The sequence below is a fragment of the Periophthalmus magnuspinnatus genome, chromosome 19, assembly GCF_009829125.3.
Source record: "Periophthalmus magnuspinnatus isolate fPerMag1 chromosome 19, fPerMag1.2.pri, whole genome shotgun sequence".
NCBI classification, from domain to species: domain Eukaryota; kingdom Metazoa; phylum Chordata; class Actinopteri; order Gobiiformes; family Gobiidae; genus Periophthalmus; species Periophthalmus magnuspinnatus.
Window position 1 is genome coordinate 16,453,800 of NC_047144.1, and position 22,607 is coordinate 16,476,406.

The 22,607-nt window shown below is 41.6% G+C and overlaps 1 protein-coding gene across 1 annotated transcript in view; it reads right to left on the minus strand.

Annotated features, from left to right (window-relative positions):
• The window catches only part of nrxn1a (neurexin 1a), a 155,400-nt gene that overhangs the window by 68,688 nt on the left and 64,105 nt on the right, over positions 1 to 22,607 (minus strand). Inside the window, exons 6-10 of the mRNA XM_055229329.1 lie at positions 20,582 to 20,653; positions 17,811 to 18,035; positions 17,146 to 17,293; positions 14,404 to 14,534; positions 12,243 to 12,495 (exon numbers count right to left, since the gene is read on the minus strand). Of these exons, the coding sequence (XP_055085304.1) occupies positions 12,243 to 12,495; positions 14,404 to 14,534; positions 17,146 to 17,293; positions 17,811 to 18,035; positions 20,582 to 20,653 (829 nt within the window). The remainder of the gene's footprint in view (positions 1 to 12,242; positions 12,496 to 14,403; positions 14,535 to 17,145; positions 17,294 to 17,810; positions 18,036 to 20,581; positions 20,654 to 22,607) is intronic.

Genomic DNA, 22,607 nt, shown 5'->3' on the forward strand with positions numbered 1-22,607 from the left:
AGCTGTGAGTGGCAGTTTGACAGCTCCAGGCCTGAGCAGACAAAGCCGTTCTGAATCAGCTTTATATATGACATGGGTGTTGTTCGCTCCTCTGCTCCCTCTGCCACGAAATCTCTCAAAATCACAGACGAAAAACTTTCAAATCCGTCAATCTCTTCCTGTAGTCTCCATTTTGGTTCTTTATAGCCCTACACCACAAGAATGTATAAGTCCACACGAGCACATCAGGTTAAATGTGTTGAGTTGAGAATTTTAGTAAGAGTTTAAAGGTGGACTGTGTAACTTTTCTGGAAGGACGTCCGTCAACCGCTTGTCTCCATGGAGATGTTATAGCTTTGCCTGGGATGTTCCACAGTATTGCATTTAAAGGCTCTGGATGAGATTTTTACTATTTTTAAAAGCGAGAAAACAGAAGAAGTTCATTTAAAGTTCAGTCTGCAGTTATTCCTCACTTATCTTATGCATTCTGAACATCCTAACTACTCACCACAATGAGTTCATAAGCACGTTCGGTCAATGGTCACATTTTTATGCAGCGTTTTTCCACCTTCAAGGCACTCTACATCAATAAAGCACTCTCCCATTCACACATACATTCACACACCAGTATACACAGACACTGGGGGGGCGAGGTGGGTTAAGTGTCTTGCCCAAGGACACAACCGTGGCAACTGGAGTCTGTGGCAGCTGTGTGGAACAGCGATGATAAAGTTAGCAATAATTGGCATGTTAGCAGCGCACTTCCTGATTAACCTTAAAATACATAAAACCACCAACAACCATCAGTATTATTCACTGAAGTAGATGATTTGCAGTGTGTCTGTGTGTGTGTGCATGTGTGTGTCTGTGTGTGTCTGTGTGTGTGCGCATCTGTGTGTGCGTCTGTATGTGCGTCTGTATGTGTGCGTGTGCATCTGTGTTTGTGCGCACTTGCATGTATCTCTGTATGTGTGTGTGTGTGTCTCTGTATGTGTGCGCACGTCTGTGTCTGTATGTCTGGGTATGTGTGTGTGTGTGCACTTGCATGTATCTCTGTATGTGTGTGTGCATCTGTGTGTGTTCATGTGTGTGTGCACTTGCATGTATCTCTGTATGTGTGCGTGCATCTGTGTGTGTGCTTGCATGTATCGCTGTATGTGTGTTCATGTGTGTGTGTGCACTTGAATGTATCTCTGTATGTGTCTGTGCATCTGTGTGTATTCATGTGTGTGTGCGCTTGCATGTATCTCTATATGTGTGTGTGTTCATGTGTGTGTGCGCTTGCATGTATCTCTGTATGTGTGTGCGTCTGTGTGTGTGTTGATGTGTGCGCGCCTCTGTGTGTTCGTGTGTGTGTGCGCTTGCATGTATCTCTGTATGTGTGTGTGCGTCTGTGTGTGTGTTGATGTGTGCGCTGATGTGTGCGCGCCTCTGTGTGTGCATGTGTGTGTGCGTCTGTGTGTGTGCGTGCATGCATGTAGAAACAGTCCCAGATGGTCGGCTGGTCTGATTATACGCTGAATCCAAACACATATATCTCTGTGTGTTGCCACCTCTCCTGACATCCTGGACCCTGGAGTCAAATGTAACAAGCTCAGGTGATCCTCTGTTTCACGTATTTGCATACTCACTTGCATACTCATTTGCATATTCATGACCTCATCTTTGGCACTAGCTGGCCCCGGAGCTGTACCTTTGAGGCTTTTATTGCACAATCACACAGAAATAGGTGCTTCGGTAGCGAAACTGACAAAATGAATATCTTTGTATCTGTTTTGTTTTCTCTGATAATAATAATCACAGGACAATTTTGTAGAAATGTGCTAAAATCTGCTTGTAAACATTTTGTCTGAGGTTCAAGTTTTGCACAAAAAAAAGAATGGATAGTAAAATTAAAGTTGCACTATGTATTTTTCTGACGGAGGGTCCTTTATCTGCTTGTCTAAACTGAGATGTTTTGTCTGAAATGTTCCACAGTATGGCATTAAACTTGCTGAAGTTGACTCCACCAGGCCAAGTTACAGGTCAAATCTGTGGAGTGGCGACCCTGCTCACAGTAAGAATCAGACTGTATAAAGAAGTCGACTAAGTGAGTGTGACGTTACTCGCAGTGGTAGAATTCATGTTTTTCAAGGTATTTTTAGCAACAAAAATAGCTGTAATTGAATAAATACAAGCTAATTTAATGCCAAACTGCAGAACATTGCAGGAAACGTAATTCTTCATGATAAGTATGTAGCAGAGCTTTCACCAGAAAAGTTGCATAGTGTACCTTTACCCACACCACATAAAGGCAGCTCTTTAAATATTTCTTTCTATAGACAACACCCCGACTTTAAAACATCAATTTAAACATTATGGTTCAGAAAATATCGGCTTTTCTTTCAGTTCAATCCATTTTGGCTGTTTTTGATCACTGTTACCGTGGGAGACGATTTGAGCCCGGGAACAGGAAGTAAGTGAGGGTTCTTGCATACAGATGAGCGAGTGGATTTTAGAGAGAAAAGAAAAAGAAAAGGATTTTGGTAAAAGGAGACAGAAAGTGAAAGACACAAAAGGCTCTTGGCTAAAATGCAAATCCGCTCTCATTAAGTTAAAGAGGAGAAAGAGCGGGACGTGGTTGGCCTGTTAGAGCTCAGATAACATAACTAACACGTGCACGCTCGTAGTCTCGTGCACGCTCGCGGCCTCGTGCACGCTCGCAGTCTCGTGCACGCTCGCGGCCTCGTGCACGCTCGGCTCTGATAAAAATTGACAGAGACAGCTCTACACACTGCACAAAAGAATATTCAGTGTATGAGTTAAAAGGGCTTAAATACAGGATTACTTTTAAAGGTCCTATATTACACAAAATGGACTCTTGAGAGCTTTAGACCATGGTATCCTATATGTTATCTCCTCAGAAACATACCTGGAGTGTTTTGTTTCATTCACACATGTTTGAGTAACACTTTATTATTAGTCTGTTTACATCTCCAAAGCTCAAAATGCTCTGCTCCACCTTATGATGTCATGAATTGGTAGTTTTCATGTCCACAGCTCCTTTTACCTTTAGTTCAGTAGAGATCAGCAATTCCAGGACTGAAATTATCCACATGATTCTAGTGAAGGTGTGTGGAGTTTGAAAACACAGTGAAGCACTTCCTGTAATACCACATGATGACATCACAAGGGGGAACAGGGTGTTTGTGTGTTAAACATGTGTGAATGAAACAAAACACAATTCCAGGTCTGTTTGTGATGAGGAAACATCATTATAACAGAGAACAGAAAATAAATTATATGATTATATGATCATATAATAAATGTATGTGATTTAAACTGTCACATTTAACTAAACCTTTGGAGTCCCGGTTTAGTCCTGTTCTAGTCCAGGTTTTGTCCCTGTTTAGTCTCAGTTCCAGTGTAGTTTATGCATAAGTTTGAGTGCAGCCATCTGAGTTCATGTGATGTTAACTCCCACGTTTTGGTAAACTTCTGCAGTGTGCTTCTTCACCCCGGGCTGGACTCTTCAAAGATAGACTCAAAATCAGGCGAGGCTCAGCTGTGGCACTGAGCGTTTTAGTTCCTGGCAATGTTACAAAGGGTTCTGGGTAAATCAAAAGTTTGAGAAAAGTGAGAATAAAAGCACAGAATGACCCAGAGCTATACAATCTACTGCCAAACGTTTAGCATTACTCCTACTGCGATTTTTCAGGCGTGGTTAGCGTAGCGCACATTAGCATTTCTTTGTTGTTTTTATTTAAAGGGCCCATATGACGTTGTTTTGTGATCTCTGTTCTAGTGTTGTTTCCTCATCACAAACAGACCTGGAGTTGTGTTTTGTTTGTTTCATTCACACATGTTTACCACACAATCTCTTCTCTCAAACAGAAAACACTCTGTTCCACCTTGTGATGTCATCATGTGGTAAAGCAGGAAGTGCTCCACTGTGTTTTCAAACTCCATACACCTTCACTAACACCATTTGAATGATTTCAGCCCTGAAATTCAAATCTCTACTGAACTAAAAGTAAACGGTAGCTGTTAACTTGAAAACTACCACTTCATGACATCACAAGGTGGAACAGAGCATTTTGAGCTTTGGAGATGTAGACAGACTAATAATAAAGTGTTACTCTAACCTGTGTGAGTGAAAAAAACACAACTCCAGGTATGTTTATGATTAGGAAACAACATTGAAACATAGATCACAAATAGCGTAACATGAGCCCTTTAAACTAGGGCCCTATTAAAATAATAATAATAACAAAAACATTAGTATTAGACCTGATACGACCTGTACAATGTTATGTAATAATATAGAGCTATGTCCAGAATCTATTAAGAAGAAGAATATGGGGCTCTTGGACAGGCAGTTTGGGCGGAGGTGAGTTTGTAAAGCCAGAAGCACTCCGGGTGTTTGAATTAAAATGTATTACGTTCATCTTGTTCATGAGCCCATAAAGTTTTTAATGTTTGTACCTTTAAGTTATGATTTATTTCTTTAAAAAAAAGAGCGATCCTAAAACAAGGGACCCACTTTTATATTGGCTACAGAGCTGAGAGATTTACAGCTTATAAAGACGGAGAAATATTACCTTTAGAACGGGGGCAGTGTGAGGACGAGGGCAGAGTATTATAAAGCTATCAGGAGGCACCACGAGAGCCAAACTATGAGACTGTATTAAACAGAACAGGTTTTTATATATATATTTTTTAGTGTTTTGCAGACAAAAACAAAAAGCAATACAGCACAGGGCATATGTGTGACAACAGCATGGGGGGGTTGCTCTTTATATGCAAACATTAGCCTTGTGGTTAGCTAAAATGACACACATCTTGTAATCGGAGATAGGTAGTCCTCAGTTCCCACTATCTACTAGCTTTTTAAAGGAATTGTACTTTTCAGAGTTTTCAGAGTTAATAACAGCATACTTTTACTATCTCTCAATCCATTTTTTTCCATTTATCAGGGGCAGCAGTGTAAGAAGAGACTCTCAGACTTCCCTCACCCCAGACACGTACTCCAGCTCCTCGTGTGGGACCCCAAGGTGTTCCCAGGCCAGCCGAGAGACATAGTCCATTCAGTGTGTCCTGGGTCTTCCCTGGGGCCTCCTCTCCGGTGGGACACCTCCCCAGAGAGGCATCCAGGAGGCATCAGGGACAAATGCACGAGTTCAGCTGCTCCTCTAGACGTGGAGGAGCAGCAGCTCTCTTCCGAGCTCCTCCCATGTGACAGAGCTCCTCACTCTCTCGCTAAGGATATCTGCCATCTTGTCCTTTTGTTCGTTACCCAAAGCTCATAAGCAAAGGTGAGAGTAGGAACAGAGATCTAAACCAGGACTAAAACAGGACTAAAACAGTCTGTACCTTCACTTAAAGGTCAGATATTACACAAAAGTGAATCTCGTGAGCTTTAAGTCATGTTCTAATGCTGTTCCCTCCTCACAAACAGACCTGGATTTGTGTTTTGTTTCATTCACACATGTTTGAGTAACACTTTATTATTAGTCTGTCTACATCTCCAAAGCTCAAAATGCTCTGTTCCACCTTGTGATGTCATAAAGTACAGTAGTAGCTTTAAAATTAGCATCTACCTTTTACCTTTAGTCCACTAGAGTCGGCCAATTCCCGGGCTGAAAACATCTGGATGATTCTAGTGAAGGTGTATGAAGTTTAAAAACACAGTGGAGCACTTCCTGTATTACCACTTCATGACATCACAAGGTGGAACAGAGCGTTTTCTGTTTGAGAGAAGAACTCAGCGTAAATATGCAGGGTTTGTGTGTTCGTGTGAATGAAACAAAACACAATTCCACGCATATTTGTGATGAGGAAACAACATTAGAACAGAAATCAGATAATAGTGTAATATGGGCCTTTTAAGTTACTTTTACTCGAGTAAAGTTCTTCCATCACTGTTTAAATTGGAAAACACTATTGAAAAGAACATTACTATCCCAAAGCAGCTTGTTAGCAGTAATCCTCCAGTCTATTTGAACACAGCGTCAACTGAACAGACCCTCTCTCCTGAGCCTATACACGGCTATAGGTAATCAATTATGTTATTAGTTTGCAGGGAGCACAGGTGTCTGCGCTTGTCGAAAACGCTTTATTTTGGTACAAAGCAGGTGTAAATGTGGGGAGGGGGACATTTTACAGGTTGTAAGTTGCCAGATGAAAGCGATAATCAGCGTTTTCTCATCCGACTCCCTCTCTCTCCCCTTTCTTCTGTCTGTGGAGAAACACTTTGTTCAGATTGGCACCAATTTCCACAGCAAAAATCGATCTATTTTAAGGTTTTCAGGAAGAAAGAAGAAGAATCAGAGTGGGAAATGCAACCCAGATTTGCGGGTTTGGTCCGATCCAGTGACCCACAGATTGACGGTGCGATTCCAGCTCCTACAGATGAGTTGTTGTGTCCTTGGGCAAGACACTTATTCCAAAGCAGAGCCATTCTTTATACCAAAAAAGCCATGTGAATTGAAATAAGTGTGAGAAATTATTCTTTTGGTGTTACCGTGGCAACAGTATTGTATTAACTGAACTGTGAAATTTTTAGTAGCACGAAATAATCATTGGAAAAATCAATATTTGAATTTAATATCTCGCCGCTATCTCAAATACTGTAAACTGGGTTGCGTGAGAAGGTCAAAGTCAAGAAGTAAAGGTGCACTATGGAACTTTTCTGGTGGATGGTATGGCATCAATCTCCATGCAGATGCCAAGTAACAGCTCAGATCTGTAGAGAGATACAACCAATATCCCTAAAGATATGAAGGGCTGATTTGTTGTTAGCGTCACCGTTAGCGTTCGGCTCCAGTCAAATGAAGCTCATCGAGGCTAGCAGTTATAGCGGCTAAATTGGAGCCCAGTTTGAAATTCTTAACTCGAGTATCATAACAACCAAACAGCCAATCTGGAGAGAGGCTGTTGAAGGCAACGCCCCTTTCCACCTACTTCCTGCTAAACCGAAGGTGCGGGCGACGGGGCTTAGCAACGCCTTCAATCAAACCTGTTGCTAACGCTAGTGGGAGCGACTTTGGGGGAAGGACGGCACCTGATTGGTCTGTCTAATGTTTACATCTTGATTTACCAACAAAACAGCGAAATACAACGTAGAGCGTGGCAATACGAACATTTTAAGACCGAAATGACGAGTCTGACAGCAGCAGTTACAGAGAGATGGGCCACAGTTTTTCAATAGAAAGAGAATTGGAGCCAGAGCCGATGGGTTAGCTATGTCCATTTATATATACAGTCTATGGTTCAAACACTGCCAAACGCCTTTAGTCTGGTGGTCAGTCGAAACAACATATCGACATCGGTGACACAAACGAATTCAATCTCTCTGTACTTTTTAGCGATACACGATTTACACAGAAACGCCAATGGGACCGAAGCGCTAGCACACAGGAGACGGCCACAAGCTGATAGAAGATTATGTTGATGAAGACTACAAAAAGTGGTTGTAAGGTACGAGGGTGTGTGCACTGAACTGGAACCCCCAAAGCTCTGTGAAATCAGGAACAGAGAGAAAAACGAAATGGGAAAAAAGGCTTTGAGATTGGCAGAGAGGGAACTGATAGGGCGCCAGTGTAGAGGCATTCAAGATGGACGCCGACAAGAGGGAGAGAAGAGGAGAAAGAGGAGAGGAGGAGGATTTTTTTTTTTTGTGGCATTGACGCGTTTCGAGAAGTGATTGTACCATCAGAGAACACGAACGAACACTCTCAGAGATATGAAAGTGTTGTCATCGGTTTCGAGAGGTGTGCTTAGGGTAAACACAGTGGAGGAAAGAGGAATCTGAGGTCAGTGTTGTTTATAGAGTTTAAGTACTTCAGAAATATACAACAAGAAGTAAATGTTGTTTTTTATATACACACAGAAGACATCAGATATATGAAGTATGATAGAAGGAATTATGTAGTAAAGAAAAAAAAGGTAAACAACTCGACCTCCCCTCTCTCTCCTGCTCCTCCCTCGCTCTCGTGTTCCCTACCTCCTTCATCTTCTCTCCTCTCCTCTTCCTTCTCTCCCTCGTGTTCCCTCCCTTGCTCTCGTGTTCCCTCCCTCTTTCCTCTTTCTCTCCCTTGCTTTCATGTTCCCTCTCTCCTCTTCTCCCAATCTCCTCCCTCCCTCCCTCCCTCCCTCCCTCTCGTGCTCCCTCCCTCTCTCCTCTCCTCCTCCCTCTCTCCACTTCTCTCTCTCTCTCATAGTCCCTCCCTCTCTCCTCTCCCCCTCTCTCTCCCTCGCTCTTGTGTTCCCTCCCTCTCTCCTTTCCTCCTTACTCTCTTCCTCACTCTCGTGTTCCCTCTCACCTCTGCTCCCCCTCTCCTCCCTCCCTCGCTGTCGTGTTCCCAGCCTCTCTCCTCTCCTCCTCCCTCTCTCCCTCACTCTCATGTTCCCTCGCTCCTCTTCTCGCTCACTCTCATGTTCCCTCCCTCCTCTCCTCCTCCCTCTCTCCTTCCCCCCTCTCCTCCTCCCTCCCTCACTCTCATGTTCCCTCCCTCCTCTCCTCCTCCCTCTCTCCTTCCCCCCTCTCCTCCCTCCCTCACTCTCATGTTCCCTCTCTCCTCTCTCTCACTCTCATGTTCCCTCTCTCCTCTTCTCCCACTCTCCTCCCTTGCCCTCATGTTCCCTCCCTCCTCCTCCTCCTCCTCCTCCTCCTCCTCTCCCTCTCTCCCATGTTCCCGTGTGCACTGTGGGGTCACTAAGTGTTGGTTGGTTGGATTTAAAGGAAGCACAGATGGAGGAGCAGATGGAGCTGGTGATTGGACGTGTTCTCTCCTTCTACCTGCAGTTTCTCTCCTTTTCTGTATCCCTTCTTTCTCTTCTCTTCCTCTTCTCATCGCCCTGTCCCTTCCTCTCCTCCCCTCACCATCTCTCTCACACACACACGCAGATACTTTACATTTTCACTTACATATTGACCCCCTCTCTCTTTCCCTCTCTCTTCTCCCTTTTCTCTATCTCCATCTCTCTCACACACCCATCTCACCTGATTTCTTTCTATATCCCTTTATCTGTCTCTCCTCTTCTCTTTCTCTCCCTATCATCTCTACTTCTCCCTCTTTGACTCCTTCTCCCTAACTCCCTCTCTCACCCCTCCCTCTGATTCTTTCTATGAACATACCTTTCGCTCCCCTCTTTCCATCTCTCTCTCCCTCTCTCATCACACCTTCCCTCGCTCCCCTTCTCTTCCTCTCTCCATCACACCTCCCTCCCTCTCTTTCTCACACAAATCTTTCACTTGTTCTTTGTCTATCCTTTTGATCCTCTCATTTCTCCCTCCCCCTCTCTCATCCTCCCTCTCTTTCTCACACACACCTTTCATTTCTTATTTGTCTCTCCTCCTGATCCTCTCATTTTTCCCTCTCCCTTTCTGTCTCTCTCTCCACCCTCACTCCTTCCATCACATCCTCCCTTTCTCCTCCTCCTCTCTCTATCTCCCTCCCCCTCACCATCACACCTCCCTCCCTTTCTCACACACAGTTCACTTGTTCTTTGTCTCTCCTCCTAATCCTCTCATTTCTCCCTCCCCCTCTCTGTCTCTCTCTCTCCTCCTCCCTCCCATCCTCCATCACACCCTCACTCTCTCTTCCTCTCTGTCTCAATCTCCTCCTCCCTCCATCTCTCCATCACACCTCCCCTCCATCTCTTTCTCACACACTGTTCACTACTTCTTCTTTGTCTCACCTGATCCAAAATGGCGTCCGTGCTGGTCCATAGTGGCTCTGTTTCGTGTGTTGTTTTCACACTTTGTTGGTCTCTGGCCTCGTGTTCAGTTTGTCCTATTTCCCCCGATCACTGTGTCAGAGACTATTAATACTCCACTGCTACTACTACTATTTATCAGGGGCGCACCAATGCATAATCAATATCCCATTTTGGTGTATAAATTCTTCAAATAAGACAATTTACGGGTCAATGTTAATGATAGTATTTTTACAAAGCTGTTCTCTAGCTACAAAACATATTTGGATCATTTTTTACCTCATGCTGTTTGTATTTAAAGTAAACACTCTGTTGATGTCGGGGATCGGCAGATACAACTGCTATTCCTACTACTACTACTTCTGCCAGCACTACCAGCATTAAACTTATTAAGGTAACATAACACTGCAACAACTATGTTTGCATTTTCTTATATCACAAACTGGTACCGCTACTACTGCTACTACTGCTACTACAACTACTACAACTACTACTAATTTTAACATTTTAGACAAGTACAACAAGCAGTAACTACAACCCATATTATAACTACCACCGCAACTACTACTACTACTAGTATAATGATTCTTTGATGCTATAATCCACCCAAAACAGCCCACGATATACTTGAAATACTCGTTACTACTTTTACTTTTTGTCCTACATTTATTGGTGTCTAAATTCAACAACTACTAATACTAGTAGTACTACTACTACTACTACTACTACTACTACTACTACTACTACTACTACTACTACTACTACTACTACTACTACTACTACTACTACTACTACTACAACAATTACTCCTACAACTACTAGTCTTACTACTGCAAGTATAATTACTTTATTTAATATATCATTTCTACTCAGTTAATCCTTTCATATTTAACCTTAGCTTACTTGTACTACTTGTTTTTGCTCTACTTAATATATTCAAATAGCTACTACTGCTACTAATACTACTATTACTGCTAGGCTACAATTACTACTCCTACTGCTACTACTACTACTACTTCAAGTACAATGATTGTTTGATGCTATAAGCCACCAATATGACCAATATGAATATACTAATAATACTACAACAACAACTTCTACTAGTACTACTACTGCTAGTATAATTACTCTATTTTGGTAAATAATTTTTAATTTCTGCTACAAATACCACCACCACCACCACTTGTTCTACTTAGTATATCGGAACAGCTACTATTACTACTATTACTACTACTACTACTACTACTACTGACTGCACCATCGTCACTACACCCTGACTTTATGCAGTACTATTACTACTTCTCCCTGTACTCTCTCTCTCTCTCCTCTCATTGTTGTGACTCATGCTCCGCGGGCTCTCGTTTCACAGAGGTGTTTTTAGACCGAAGCTACGTCCATCGCTGTCAAAACAGGCTCACTCCTCCCACAAACCCACAAACCCCAACACCATTGTTTTTTAATTTTGTGTAAAGTCTTGACCTCCTCTGAGTTTATTACAGAAGCTTTGGCTCATTAGGTGAATCCAAGGACCATTTGAACACATCTGAGTGAGTGATGAAATTTGATCAGATACGTTTTAAAAGTTTGAGGAACAGCGAGACCTTTTGTTATTTATACTGACAGAGACGACGTTGAGCTTTCTGCCAGTTTTTGTTTCATGTGGATGCGCCTAGTAATTACAGAGATATTATCAATAAACTAGGTCAAAACATCTGCAGTTTGAGAGTTAAAGGACCCATTTTACGTTATTTTCTGATCTATCTACATCTCCAAACCTCAAAATGCTCTGTTCCACCTTGTGATGTCATGAAGTGGCAGTTTTCAGCTTAACATCTACCTTTTACCTTTACTTCTGTAGAGATTGACACTTCCTGGGCTGAAATCATCCAAATGATTCTACTGAAGGTGTGTGGAGTTTAAAAACACACTGGAGCACTTCCTGTATTACCACTTCATGACATCACAAGGTGGAACAGAGTGTTTTCTCAACTCCACGTATATAACACAACCCTGTATTACCACTAGGGATGGGACAACAAACAATTACATCGTTTATCGTGATAAAAAAAAGTTGACAATAATCGTTCGTGGGACATTTTATATATCATGATAATCGCCAACAAAGATAATCGCCATTATATCACCAGAATATGCAGAAAAAAACCAACTTATCCACAGGGGATTCAACAGGGGGGACAAAGGGGTCTGTTGTCCGGGGCACTAGAATCTTAGGGGCCCAGAATTAGGCCCTCTTCCAATTCATTTGTATTACAGGGGGGCCCATGAGAGACTTATTGCCCCGGGCCCCCAAATTTCAGTTGACGGCCCTGCTCGTCCTTAATATTGTCTGTTAACCTTATAATTATTCATATCCATTACAATTTGTGTGTTAAACATGTGTGAAGGAAAAAAAAAACAACAACTCTAGGTCTGTCTGTGATGAGGAAACAACATTAGAACAGAGAATAGCGTAATATGGGCCAAGTTTAACATCGTCTCTGTCGGCATAAACAACACAACATCCTCACAGCTCACTTTGACATTTACAAACATCATTTTCTTACCTCTCTCACAAGATCGGCCCAGATAGCCGGTCCCGGAGCAGTCGCACACGTATCTGTTCCATCCCTCTCTGCAGATGCCGTTGTGTTGGCAGGGGTTACTCAGGCACTGCTTCGGGGGCTCTCTGGAGCAGGACGGTTTGACCCCCACCGCCCTCTGCGCCTCGGCCAGTCTGCGGATGTCTTTGCTCTGCCCGTCCACGAACAGGTCCCGGATACAGCCCACGTAACCGTAGTTCAACAGAGCGGTCCACACCTGAGAAAAGAGACGGAGAAGAGGTCCAAGATCGTCCATGTTTGTTTGGATCATAGACTAATCGAGCTAGCAGTTATAGCGACGAATTTGCTGCAGAGTTCCTTATTTGGAATTCCGACCTTGAGTATCATAGCAACCAAAGAGCCAATCCGGAGCGAGGCTGTTGAAAGTAACGCCCCTTCCCTCCCGCAACACTGTCAATCAAATCTGTTGCTAAAGCTACATAAAGTGACGTTTCATGTAAGGGTCCTGCCACCTGCTTGTCTCCATGGAGATGTTCTAGCGTTACCTGGAATGTTCCGCAGTACAGCATTTATTCTATTATATCTATGTTTAATTTGCCTTGAAAAACATTGTTACTGCATGCAGGGTTGAGATTTAAATATGTTTTATGCAACACTGTGGAACATTTCAGGCATATTCACGGAAACCTCCAACAGAAAGGTTCCGTAGTGCTCCTTTTAAGCTAATATAATACAACAGAGACAGTAGAAAAGAATAAACAATACGTAATTAGCTTTGACCCTTCACAAAAGAAACAATCAGAAATAATTAAAGCCGCAGTCACAGAAATGCGTTTTTGAAAATGAAGTGATGTAAAATGGGACATTCCAATCAGGTCTGTTATAGAGGGACATAAAGGGCAGACTTCAGTGCTGAGTTAGTTCCATTGTCTTATTCAAAATCTGAAGAATAGATGGAAATACAGTGTGCGTTCTGGTCTTTTGTGAAATAATGAAACATATGAAGTGAAATGTTTGCGTCGTTTTCCACTCCATTAAAGCATCGTCTCTACACAGTGTTTCAGACCCACTGTTACAAAGCCAATGTGCTGTGAACGAAATATACAAATCAAATGTAAAATTTCAAGCTCTGTTACACAAATGAGTGAAGTTTTTAAAGGTGTACTCTGTAACTTTTTTAGTGGAGGTTCAGCCCATAGACGTATAAAGAAGTGGGCTAACGAGAGAGGGACCACAGTTTTTCAATAAAGTGAATTGGAGCTGGAAGTGCTCCATCGATTATTTGTAACACAGCGGCTAGCAGGTTAGCTGTTTAGATACACAGTCTATAGCCGTGTCCCAATTCAACGGCTGCACACTTCAAAAGGCCCGGCTGATGAAGTGTGCTTCTTCGTGTAGCCTCCATGGACCGCAAAGAGCATCTCGAAATGGGACAGGCCTACACCACAGAGCGTACGTCAACCGCTCTCTGTGGGCTTACGTTATGTGGCCTAGCGACAGTAATGGCTGCTGACTCCATTTTCTCCTATAGAAGAAGTGACGCACGGTGTATGATGGCATATAGAAGTGCGCAAAGTCTGCTCGGATGCACCATTTGTTCATGGCCGATCTCCATGGAAACACAGGGCACATTTGTCGGCCGCATTTGTTGGGTGCATGAAATGGGACAGGCCTTGTCACGGCGAAAGTGACGTAAGTGCCCTTCAAATGCAGGCGACGAAGTGTGCAACCATTCAGTCGGGACATGGCAAATGGTTTAGTCATTTGTCACCATGGCGATTAGACATATCTACCTTGTACTTAATTGAATACAGATGTTTTATTATTATTACTCAAACATACATGCATTGCTACTATGAGCTGGCTACACTCCCCACAGACCTGACCTGTAATTTGGCCTGGTGGTGGTGACATCTGCATCGGTGTCTCCAGAGATAGAAAAGCTTAATGCCATACTGTGAAACATTCCTGGCAAAGTAGTAAAATCTCCAAAGAGACAAGCAGGCGAGGGGCCATACCAAAAAGTTACACAGAGTACTTTAATGTCTCAGTCCACTCTTCAGCTTGAGGACTTTTTCCCATTCAAATGACAAAATATGTAGTTTTGAATTGTTTATCACTATGACAACGTCTTTAAATCCATAGAAAGGGGGTAGTTTTTTACCTCAGTGGGGAAAATGAGGCCAGCGCGGTCTTCAGGAAGTCCCCCGAGGTAAAGAGTGTCATCCAAATCCAAGATCTCACTGTCTCCTGGAGCCGTGTACGCCGTTCGGACGCTGTTCACAGAGATCGTACCTACAACACAAGAAACATTTTATTTCACCTTTATTTATGCATGAAAAACTGATTGTGAATTTAATCTGAGCACAGGGCGGTAGTGGAAAAGCTTGTCTGACAGATCCCAGCTGCAAACTAAACTGCTGTTGTGCTCTTGGGCAAGACACTTCCCCCAAACTGCTTATGTATGTATGAATGTGTGAGTAACTGATGGTGGATGCAGTTTACCTCCACTGCACCAATTATCTCATTGCCAATTAACTGAATGGGTGTTGGTTTGATTCTTGGTCCTACAGTGTGTCGTGTTCATGAGCAAGACACTCAACCAACCTTGTCTAATCTAACCAGAACAGGCATCAGGTTTAATCTTTTGCCAAACTACATAGAATACTGGTAGCACCGTTGTTTGAAAGCATGGGGTACTGTAGGGTCATAGTAATACTAACAGTAGCAGTAGTATTAGTAGTAGTAGTAATTTTGCTGTTTACTTTAGTTGCATTTTAATGACAATATTGTGGATAAATAGTGTGTTTTATGGAGTGGATTTAAAAACAAACATAACTACGGCTCTGTAATTAATAGGATTTTAACTGAGATCGTGTTTCGTTGTGGCTCAGTTTGTAGAGCGTTTGTTCATTGTTCTGGAGGTTGGCAGTTCAAATCCCAGTCTCAACGTAAACATCATTGGTCGAGCGGTCACATCCACTGACCCACAGGTTGGCGATGAAAGCTGCTGTTGTTGTGTTGTTGAGTTCATTAAAAGTAAAATGATTACTTTTGAATATGACGTAACAAAACCAAAAATTACACTTTACCAAAATGAAATATGCCGATGGGGTTTTGTCATAACTACAACCCCACAATATTATAATATAAACCCATTTGATCCATACGCCCTTTTATTGTTACAGCTCCCAGTCTCTGGCGGCCGTCCCCGTGGCCCTCGCAGCTGTACTCCTGACTCATGCCTTACTCATCACTTTGTGCTGATTCAAATTCGCATTATTTTCCACTGGCTCAAGGTAAAAATGTTTTGTCAAGTACAGGCCACGTTTACAATAACAAGACAATGCAACACAGCGCACAAACAATAGGCCCCTGTATCCCTCATGAATCATCTCATGTATGCTCTGACCGCAAAACAACTATTTGAGTTGGTAGAAAGGTGAAGGATGGGGTAAACAGGGTTGTATTCAGGAGGTATTTGGTTAGACAATATCGATTAGTTGGTGTTAATTTACCTGCCTTGCCCAAGTGTCTTGCCCAAGGACACAACAACAGCATTGATCTGTGGGAGCTGGAATCGCACCGCCAACTTGTGAGTCAGTGGATCAGACTGTTCAACCAATGATGTTTAAGTCAGGAGTGGGATTTGAACCGCCAACCTTTGTATCACTTGACAAATAATCTGCCAACTGTCTCCTCGGCAACACAAAATGAATTAGCAGAGGAGTTTTTCAGCTTAATTAATTTATTTGCACAACAACACATACTGTAGGTCCCCTTTAGACCTGGTGTAGTTCTTGTTAAGTCCTCAAGAAGTCATAGTTCAGACCTGGTTTAGAACTCAAATAGTCCCACTTTAGATTTGGTTTAGTCCTTGAATAGCCCTGCTCTTGCCCTGACCCCAGTTTAGACTTGCTTTGGTTCTGTTCTAGTCGTGGTCTAGTTCTGGTTTAGTTCTGGGTACGGTGCCAGATTCGTAACTTAACCATGAAGTGTCATCTAGTCTAGTTTAGACCTGGTTAAGTCCCGAAATAGTATTAGTTTAAACCTGGTTTAGTCCTGGAATAGTCCTAGTTTTGACCTGTCACTCCCATATACTCCTAGTTTAGACCAGGTTTAGTTCTTGGTCTTGGTTTAAATCTGGTTTAGTTCTTCTTAAGAAATGGCTTAGAATCAGTTGAAGAATCTCCCATTGAATATTTCATTACCTGATCGGCGAACCCTCTGGAAGTCCTAGTTTAGACCTGTCGCCCACAGATAGTCCTAGTCTAGACCTAGTTTAGTACCCAAATCCTAGTTTAGACCAGGTTTAGTTCTTGGTCTTGGTTTAAATCTGGCTTAGTCCTTGAATAGTCCCAGTTTAGACCTGTCGCCCCAGATAGTCCTAGTCTAGACTCAGGACAGTACCCAAATCCTAGTTTAGACCAGGTTTAGTTCTTGGTCTTGGTTTAGATCTGGTCTAGTCCTTCGTAAGAAATTATTTAGAAGAATTTCCCATAGAGTAATGCCTAATAAAACCATTCTGTAGTCTCTTACCTGATTGGCCATCTTTCTGGAAGTGCTAGTTTAGACCTGCAGCCCCCAGATAGTCCTAGTCTAGACCTGGTTTAGTACTCAAATCCTAGTTTAGATCAGGTTTAGTTCTTGATTTAGATCTGGTTTAGTCCTTAAGAAACCATTCTGTAGTCTTTTACCTGATCGACCTGATCTCACTGGAAGTCCTAGTTTAGCCTTGTCGCCCCGAGATTGTCCTAGTCTAGACCTGGTTTAGTACCCAAATCCTAGTTTAGACCAGGTTTAGTTCTCAGTCTTGCTTGTTTACTTCTTCTTAAGATATGGTTTTGAATCAGCTGAAGAATATCCCTTCCTAATTTCCTAATAAAACCATTTTGCAGCCTCTTACCTGAGCGGCCATCTCTCTGGAAGTCGACGTGGTACCACTCTCCATCGTTGACTTTGCGATCAATGGCTTTGGTTTTGGTGGTCCCTGAGCCCATGTCCAGTAACAGATACAGATGCCCGTCCAACATCTCAATGGCAAAGAAGTCCACCTGTCAATCAAAGTATAAACATCATCAAACTTTAACATAACAACATCGAAACCACCATGAGCTCCCATATAATGCTATAGCAACGTTTTTGAGATTTTAACCATGTTCCGTGTTTTTTCCCAATTGTACTGAGAAGCTGTAGTATCCTATTATAGGGAATAGCCAATTAGAAGTGTATCCAGTTAGTCAGAATATTTATATTTCATTATTCAGATGTTCATCAAATTTCCCTATTAGACAGATGTACTTTATTGTTAGCTTTTGTATATTTTTGATGCTAGCTTCTATAGGAAAGTTTTATCGGTTTCGGACGTTGTTCTTGGCGTAAATCAGACTTAGCATGTAACGGGTTGTCAAAAGTCGCAAAAATCAGATGCTAATCGATGCTAAAACAAGTATCGAAACTAGACACTCATTTGAGCAGGTATCCATATTAAAAAAAGGAGCGCAAGATAAAAACATGGTAGGAAGCTCAAAAACGCCATTAAAATACCCTTAAACTCACTGATAGGTCTACCTTGACGGTGGGCGGCGTGCGTGGGTCCTTGCGTGCCTGCGTTTTGGGTTTGCCGTGGCTGAAAAGCATTAACCCGTTCGGCTCTGTGGTTCTGAAGTCAAAGGAGATGGAACCAGCCTTCTTTGCCGTCCATTTGCTCAGAGATACAAAAGACTCGGGAGTGTCGAATGTTACCGGGTCCAGAGTTGCTACACTTTCACATTTAAATGAAACCACTCCGCTAACCTACGGAGGGAGGACGGAGGACAAAATTAGTGGATTAGACAAGAGAGATTTACCACAGGGATGAAGTCATGTTAATAGAGTAGTCATAATTATCCCATATTATACACTGCCACACTTCAGAAACTATTTTCATTTGGGTTAATAGCAGATGAGATTCCTATTCTGAATTATGTAGTTAGCTCCTCCTTCAGAAAGATATAAGGCAGAGTCCAGGAGTAATCTGACCAGAACTGAAGAAGCGGCTTGGATGAGCAGTCACTCCTACATTTTGCCCAGTTGTAATTTTACTATAGTATCTGTGTAATCTCTCAGTCGTCCAGGTCTGATCCATAATAAAAGCCAAAAGTAAAATCTGTCAACTGGACAAACAGTTGTAGGAGTGAACTTCACTGTTAGCGTCACTACTTCCTGTCCAGTTTTAACCCTATGATGTTTTTGCAGAGTCACGGTAAAGTGAATAAATATTTAAAGATGAGGAACTGGACAGGGATCTGTGGGTAGGTTAGGGGTCAGGGGTCAAAGGTTAGGGTTAGGCAGTGGACAGGGAGCTGTAGGTGGGTTAGAGGTCAGGGGTCAGAGGTTATGGGGTCAGGGTTAGACTGTGGACAGGGACCAGCGGGTGGGTTAGGGGTCAGAGGTTACGGGGTTAGGCTGGGGACAGGGAGCTGTGGGTGGGTTAGGGGTCAGAGGTTACGGGGTTAGGCTGGGGACAGGGAGCTGTGGGTGGATGCCACTGACAACATGTTAAAACTGCACTATGTAACTTTTGCTCGTCTCCATGGACACTTTAAGGCTTTGCAGAATAGAATAGAATTTTTCATAATACCACAATACACATATGGAACAAGAAAGCAAATTGACAAGTCAGATCTGTGAACATAGATACAAGATATTTTTGAGTGATAAAAATTGGAATTGAATAAATACAAGATAGATCATTTTAATGACATACTGCAGAAGATTCCAAGTTTAGTAGTAACATCTCTATGGAGACAAGCAATTCCACTGCGGATCCTCAACCAGGAAAGTTACATAGTGAAACTTTAAACACTACACAAATAAAATGAAAACTTTGTTTGTGTCTCAATGCTAATGCTAAATTTGAGGCACAATAAATATTAAAACAACGCCACAAACTGAAGTATTCTACAAATTAAAAACAATCATGTAGTCTTTATTTTAACTAATCTGAATTTTAATAGGTTGTTTTTTATGTTTTCCAATCTTAATAAAAGTGACTGTTAGCTTTGAGACGCCGTCAGGTAGCTAGCGTGCTACAGAGCACAGCGCCTATTAGGACCACTGTCTCAGCAGTTGTTATGTAAAAAAAGATAACCCTAACACTAGTTCTATTGTTATTGGTAAAGTAATACAGACATTCACCCTCCAACCTTAGAGTTAGTAGTTCAATCCCTGCATGGACTGTATAATCTCAGATTACATTCATTAGGCAAGGCACTTTTGCACATCTTGTCTGTGTAATTAAAATAAAATAGAATAGGTCAAATCTTGTATTCCTTTGGTAGTAAATGGAGGTGAGAAAAGCACATTAATTGAAAAAAAAAGTGTGAATAAACAAATGTGTATTTAAGTACATAACAATAGCCTATACTGTATATATATATATATATATATATATATATATATATATATATATATATATATATATATATATATATATATATATATATATTTTAATATATCCATTGAAAGTAACACACATTTTTCATCAAAATAACACCTTAAGTCCTTTTGTTTTTACAGAAGCCTTTGACTGGAAGAATAAAAAAAACACAGCACTCTCTGAGAAACATAATCCAATTCCAGTGAGTCAATAGTTTTAATCCCATAGGACGTCTCTGTGAACACGGTGTGACCAGCTGGAGAACGCAAATGTGTCAGGAGATGGAAGATGATGCAACGCTGGAAACAGCCATGGATGAAGTGCCCAATTTTGTTACTTAAGTAAAAGTACCGAGACAGTGGTTAAAAATTACTCAAGTAAAAGTATCACATGAAAAATTCTAGCCAAGTAAAGGAACAGATACAGAGGAAAAATGTTACTCGAGTAAAAGTATCACATTGCTTAATTTTTCTTATGAATTTTGTGCATTTATTTTTGTAGGCTCAAAGCTAAAGATTAACTCAAAAATTTTAGTCTGGGGTAAAAATACTTTCTTTTACTTTTACTCAAGTAACTTTTTCCTCTGTATCTGTACTTTTACTTAAATAGATTTTTTCATGTGATAGATTTACTTGAGTAAGTTTTTACCTCTGTATCTGTACTTTTACTAAGTATATTTAAGTAAAAGTACAGATACTGCTCTCAAATGTAGTGAAGTAAAAGTAAAAAGTATCCACTGTAAAATGTACTCAATTAAAATACACATACCTAAAAATTATACTCAAATACAGTACTTTTACTACTTGTACTTGGTTACCTTCCACCACTGGACTAAAGTGATCATTTACCTGCATATTAATAGTGATACTTGGAGTAATCTGCTTATGGAGGCACAGGTACTTCACAGTAAATCCAAACATACCTTCATCTTTGGGTCTCCTTGCTTGGCCAGCCTCGACAGTTCTAACCGCACATCGTTGTTCTTGTACACAACCTAATTAGAGGCAAAGATAACAACAATATGTTCACTTCAAACTCAGAAAACAGTACTTTGTTTGGAGTTTAATACTGTAAAAGTTGCATTTGTTGTATAGATGTGTCGTACAGAACAAAATGGCAGCGTGTATCCCTGTAGGAAATATCCAATTATGTTTGCTTTTTCTCTAAATCAAAAATAACCTCTGTTGCAGAACTCACAATGTCTTCACTGTGTTTGTAAGTTCCTCTGCTTGGCTTAATGAAAGATTATATGTACTGCTGAGATAATACAAGAATCCCATGCATATCGAGGTCTAAACTACAGAACTTGTATTTGTTTTGCAATAAGCCTTTGCTCAGACCTTTATTGTTAAAAGTGCTGCTCAAATCTGCAAAAAGTAAACACAAAAATGCTGCTGCTGGATCAACAGACGAGCACGCTACCAACTGAGCCACTGTATCAATATATTGCCTGAAGTATTTTTTTTATGTTTTACACAATTATTTTCTGAAAGTGCAACAAATTTTGTTGCTTGGTTAGAAACAGCGACGTGTTTGTTTATTCACATTTGACATATTCACTGGTTAGACGCTTAAAGGTCCTACATAAAGTCATGTTATAGTGTTGCCTCCTCAAAAACACACCTGGAGTTGTGTTTTGTTTCATTCACACATGTTTGAGTAACACTTTATTATTAGTCTGTCTACATCTCCAAAGCTCAAAATGCTCTGTTCCACCTTGTGATGTAGTTTTCATGTGAGCAGCTCCTTTTACCTTTAATTCAGTAGAGATTGGCAATTCCAGGGCTGAAATCCAATCAAAATGATTCTAGTGAAGGTGTATGGAGTTTAAAAACACAGTGGAGCACTTCCTGTATTACCACATGATGACATCACAAGGTGGAACAGAGTGTTTTCTGTTTGAGAGAAAAACTCAGCCCTTTAAAATGGGTGTATGTCATATCAACCTAATTAAGAAATGCTATATCGCAAAATATATACCGCAAAAACATTGTATCATGAACGTAGACTGTATATATACATGGACGTAGCTAACCTGCTAGCCGCTGCATTTCAGATAGGAAGTGATCATGGGCGCACTTCCGGCTCCATCGACTCTGGCTCCAATTCACTTTCTATTGAAAAACTGTGTCCCCTCTCTCTGTAACTGCTGCTGTCAGACTCGTCATTTTGCTCTTAAATGTTCGTAATAACCCGCTCTACATGATCCTGGGGTTTTTATTTCACTATAGTGTCTGTTAATCAAGATATGAACATTAATAACAGACAAATCAGTCGCCTTCTTTCCCAGAGGTCACTCCCGCTAGCCTTAGCAACAGGTTTGATTGACAGCGTTGTAAGTAGCCGCTCCCTCTTAAAGCAAAAGCAGTAGTGCAGGTGGGAAGGGGCATTACTTTCCACAGATTGGCTCTTTGGTTGCTATGATACTCGCGGTCAGAGTTCTAAATATGGAACTCAGCTCCAAATTGTCTGCTATAACCGCTCTAGCCTCGATGAGCTTCATTTGACTGGGGCCAAACGCTGTGGGTGACGTCAAATTCACTCAGTCCACTTCTTTATACAGTCTATGAACGTGAGCCATGTCCCGCATCATGAGAGACCCTGTGATTCCCAGCTCTTCTTTGAAAGAGTCTATAAAACACTGACACTTTAAAATAGCGTTCCGAAGAGCCTTTCCCAGCTCGTATGTGTGACACAGTGAGGTCTCTGAGTGAGCGGGGATAGTGCGGAGGAGGAGACAGTTTGTGCAGTGCATTCTGATGTGTGCAAACAGGCGACGCTTTATTAAGAGTTTTTTTATGAGCCCGCAGCAGCAGCAAACTAAAAAGACGCCTTTACTGCAGCTATTTTTCAAACTGAGCATAAGTTATAGCGAGCGAAATGCTAACGGCGGTTTGCATCAGTGTTAGAATTGTAGATGAGAGCGTGGACAGTATGGGCTAGTTTGA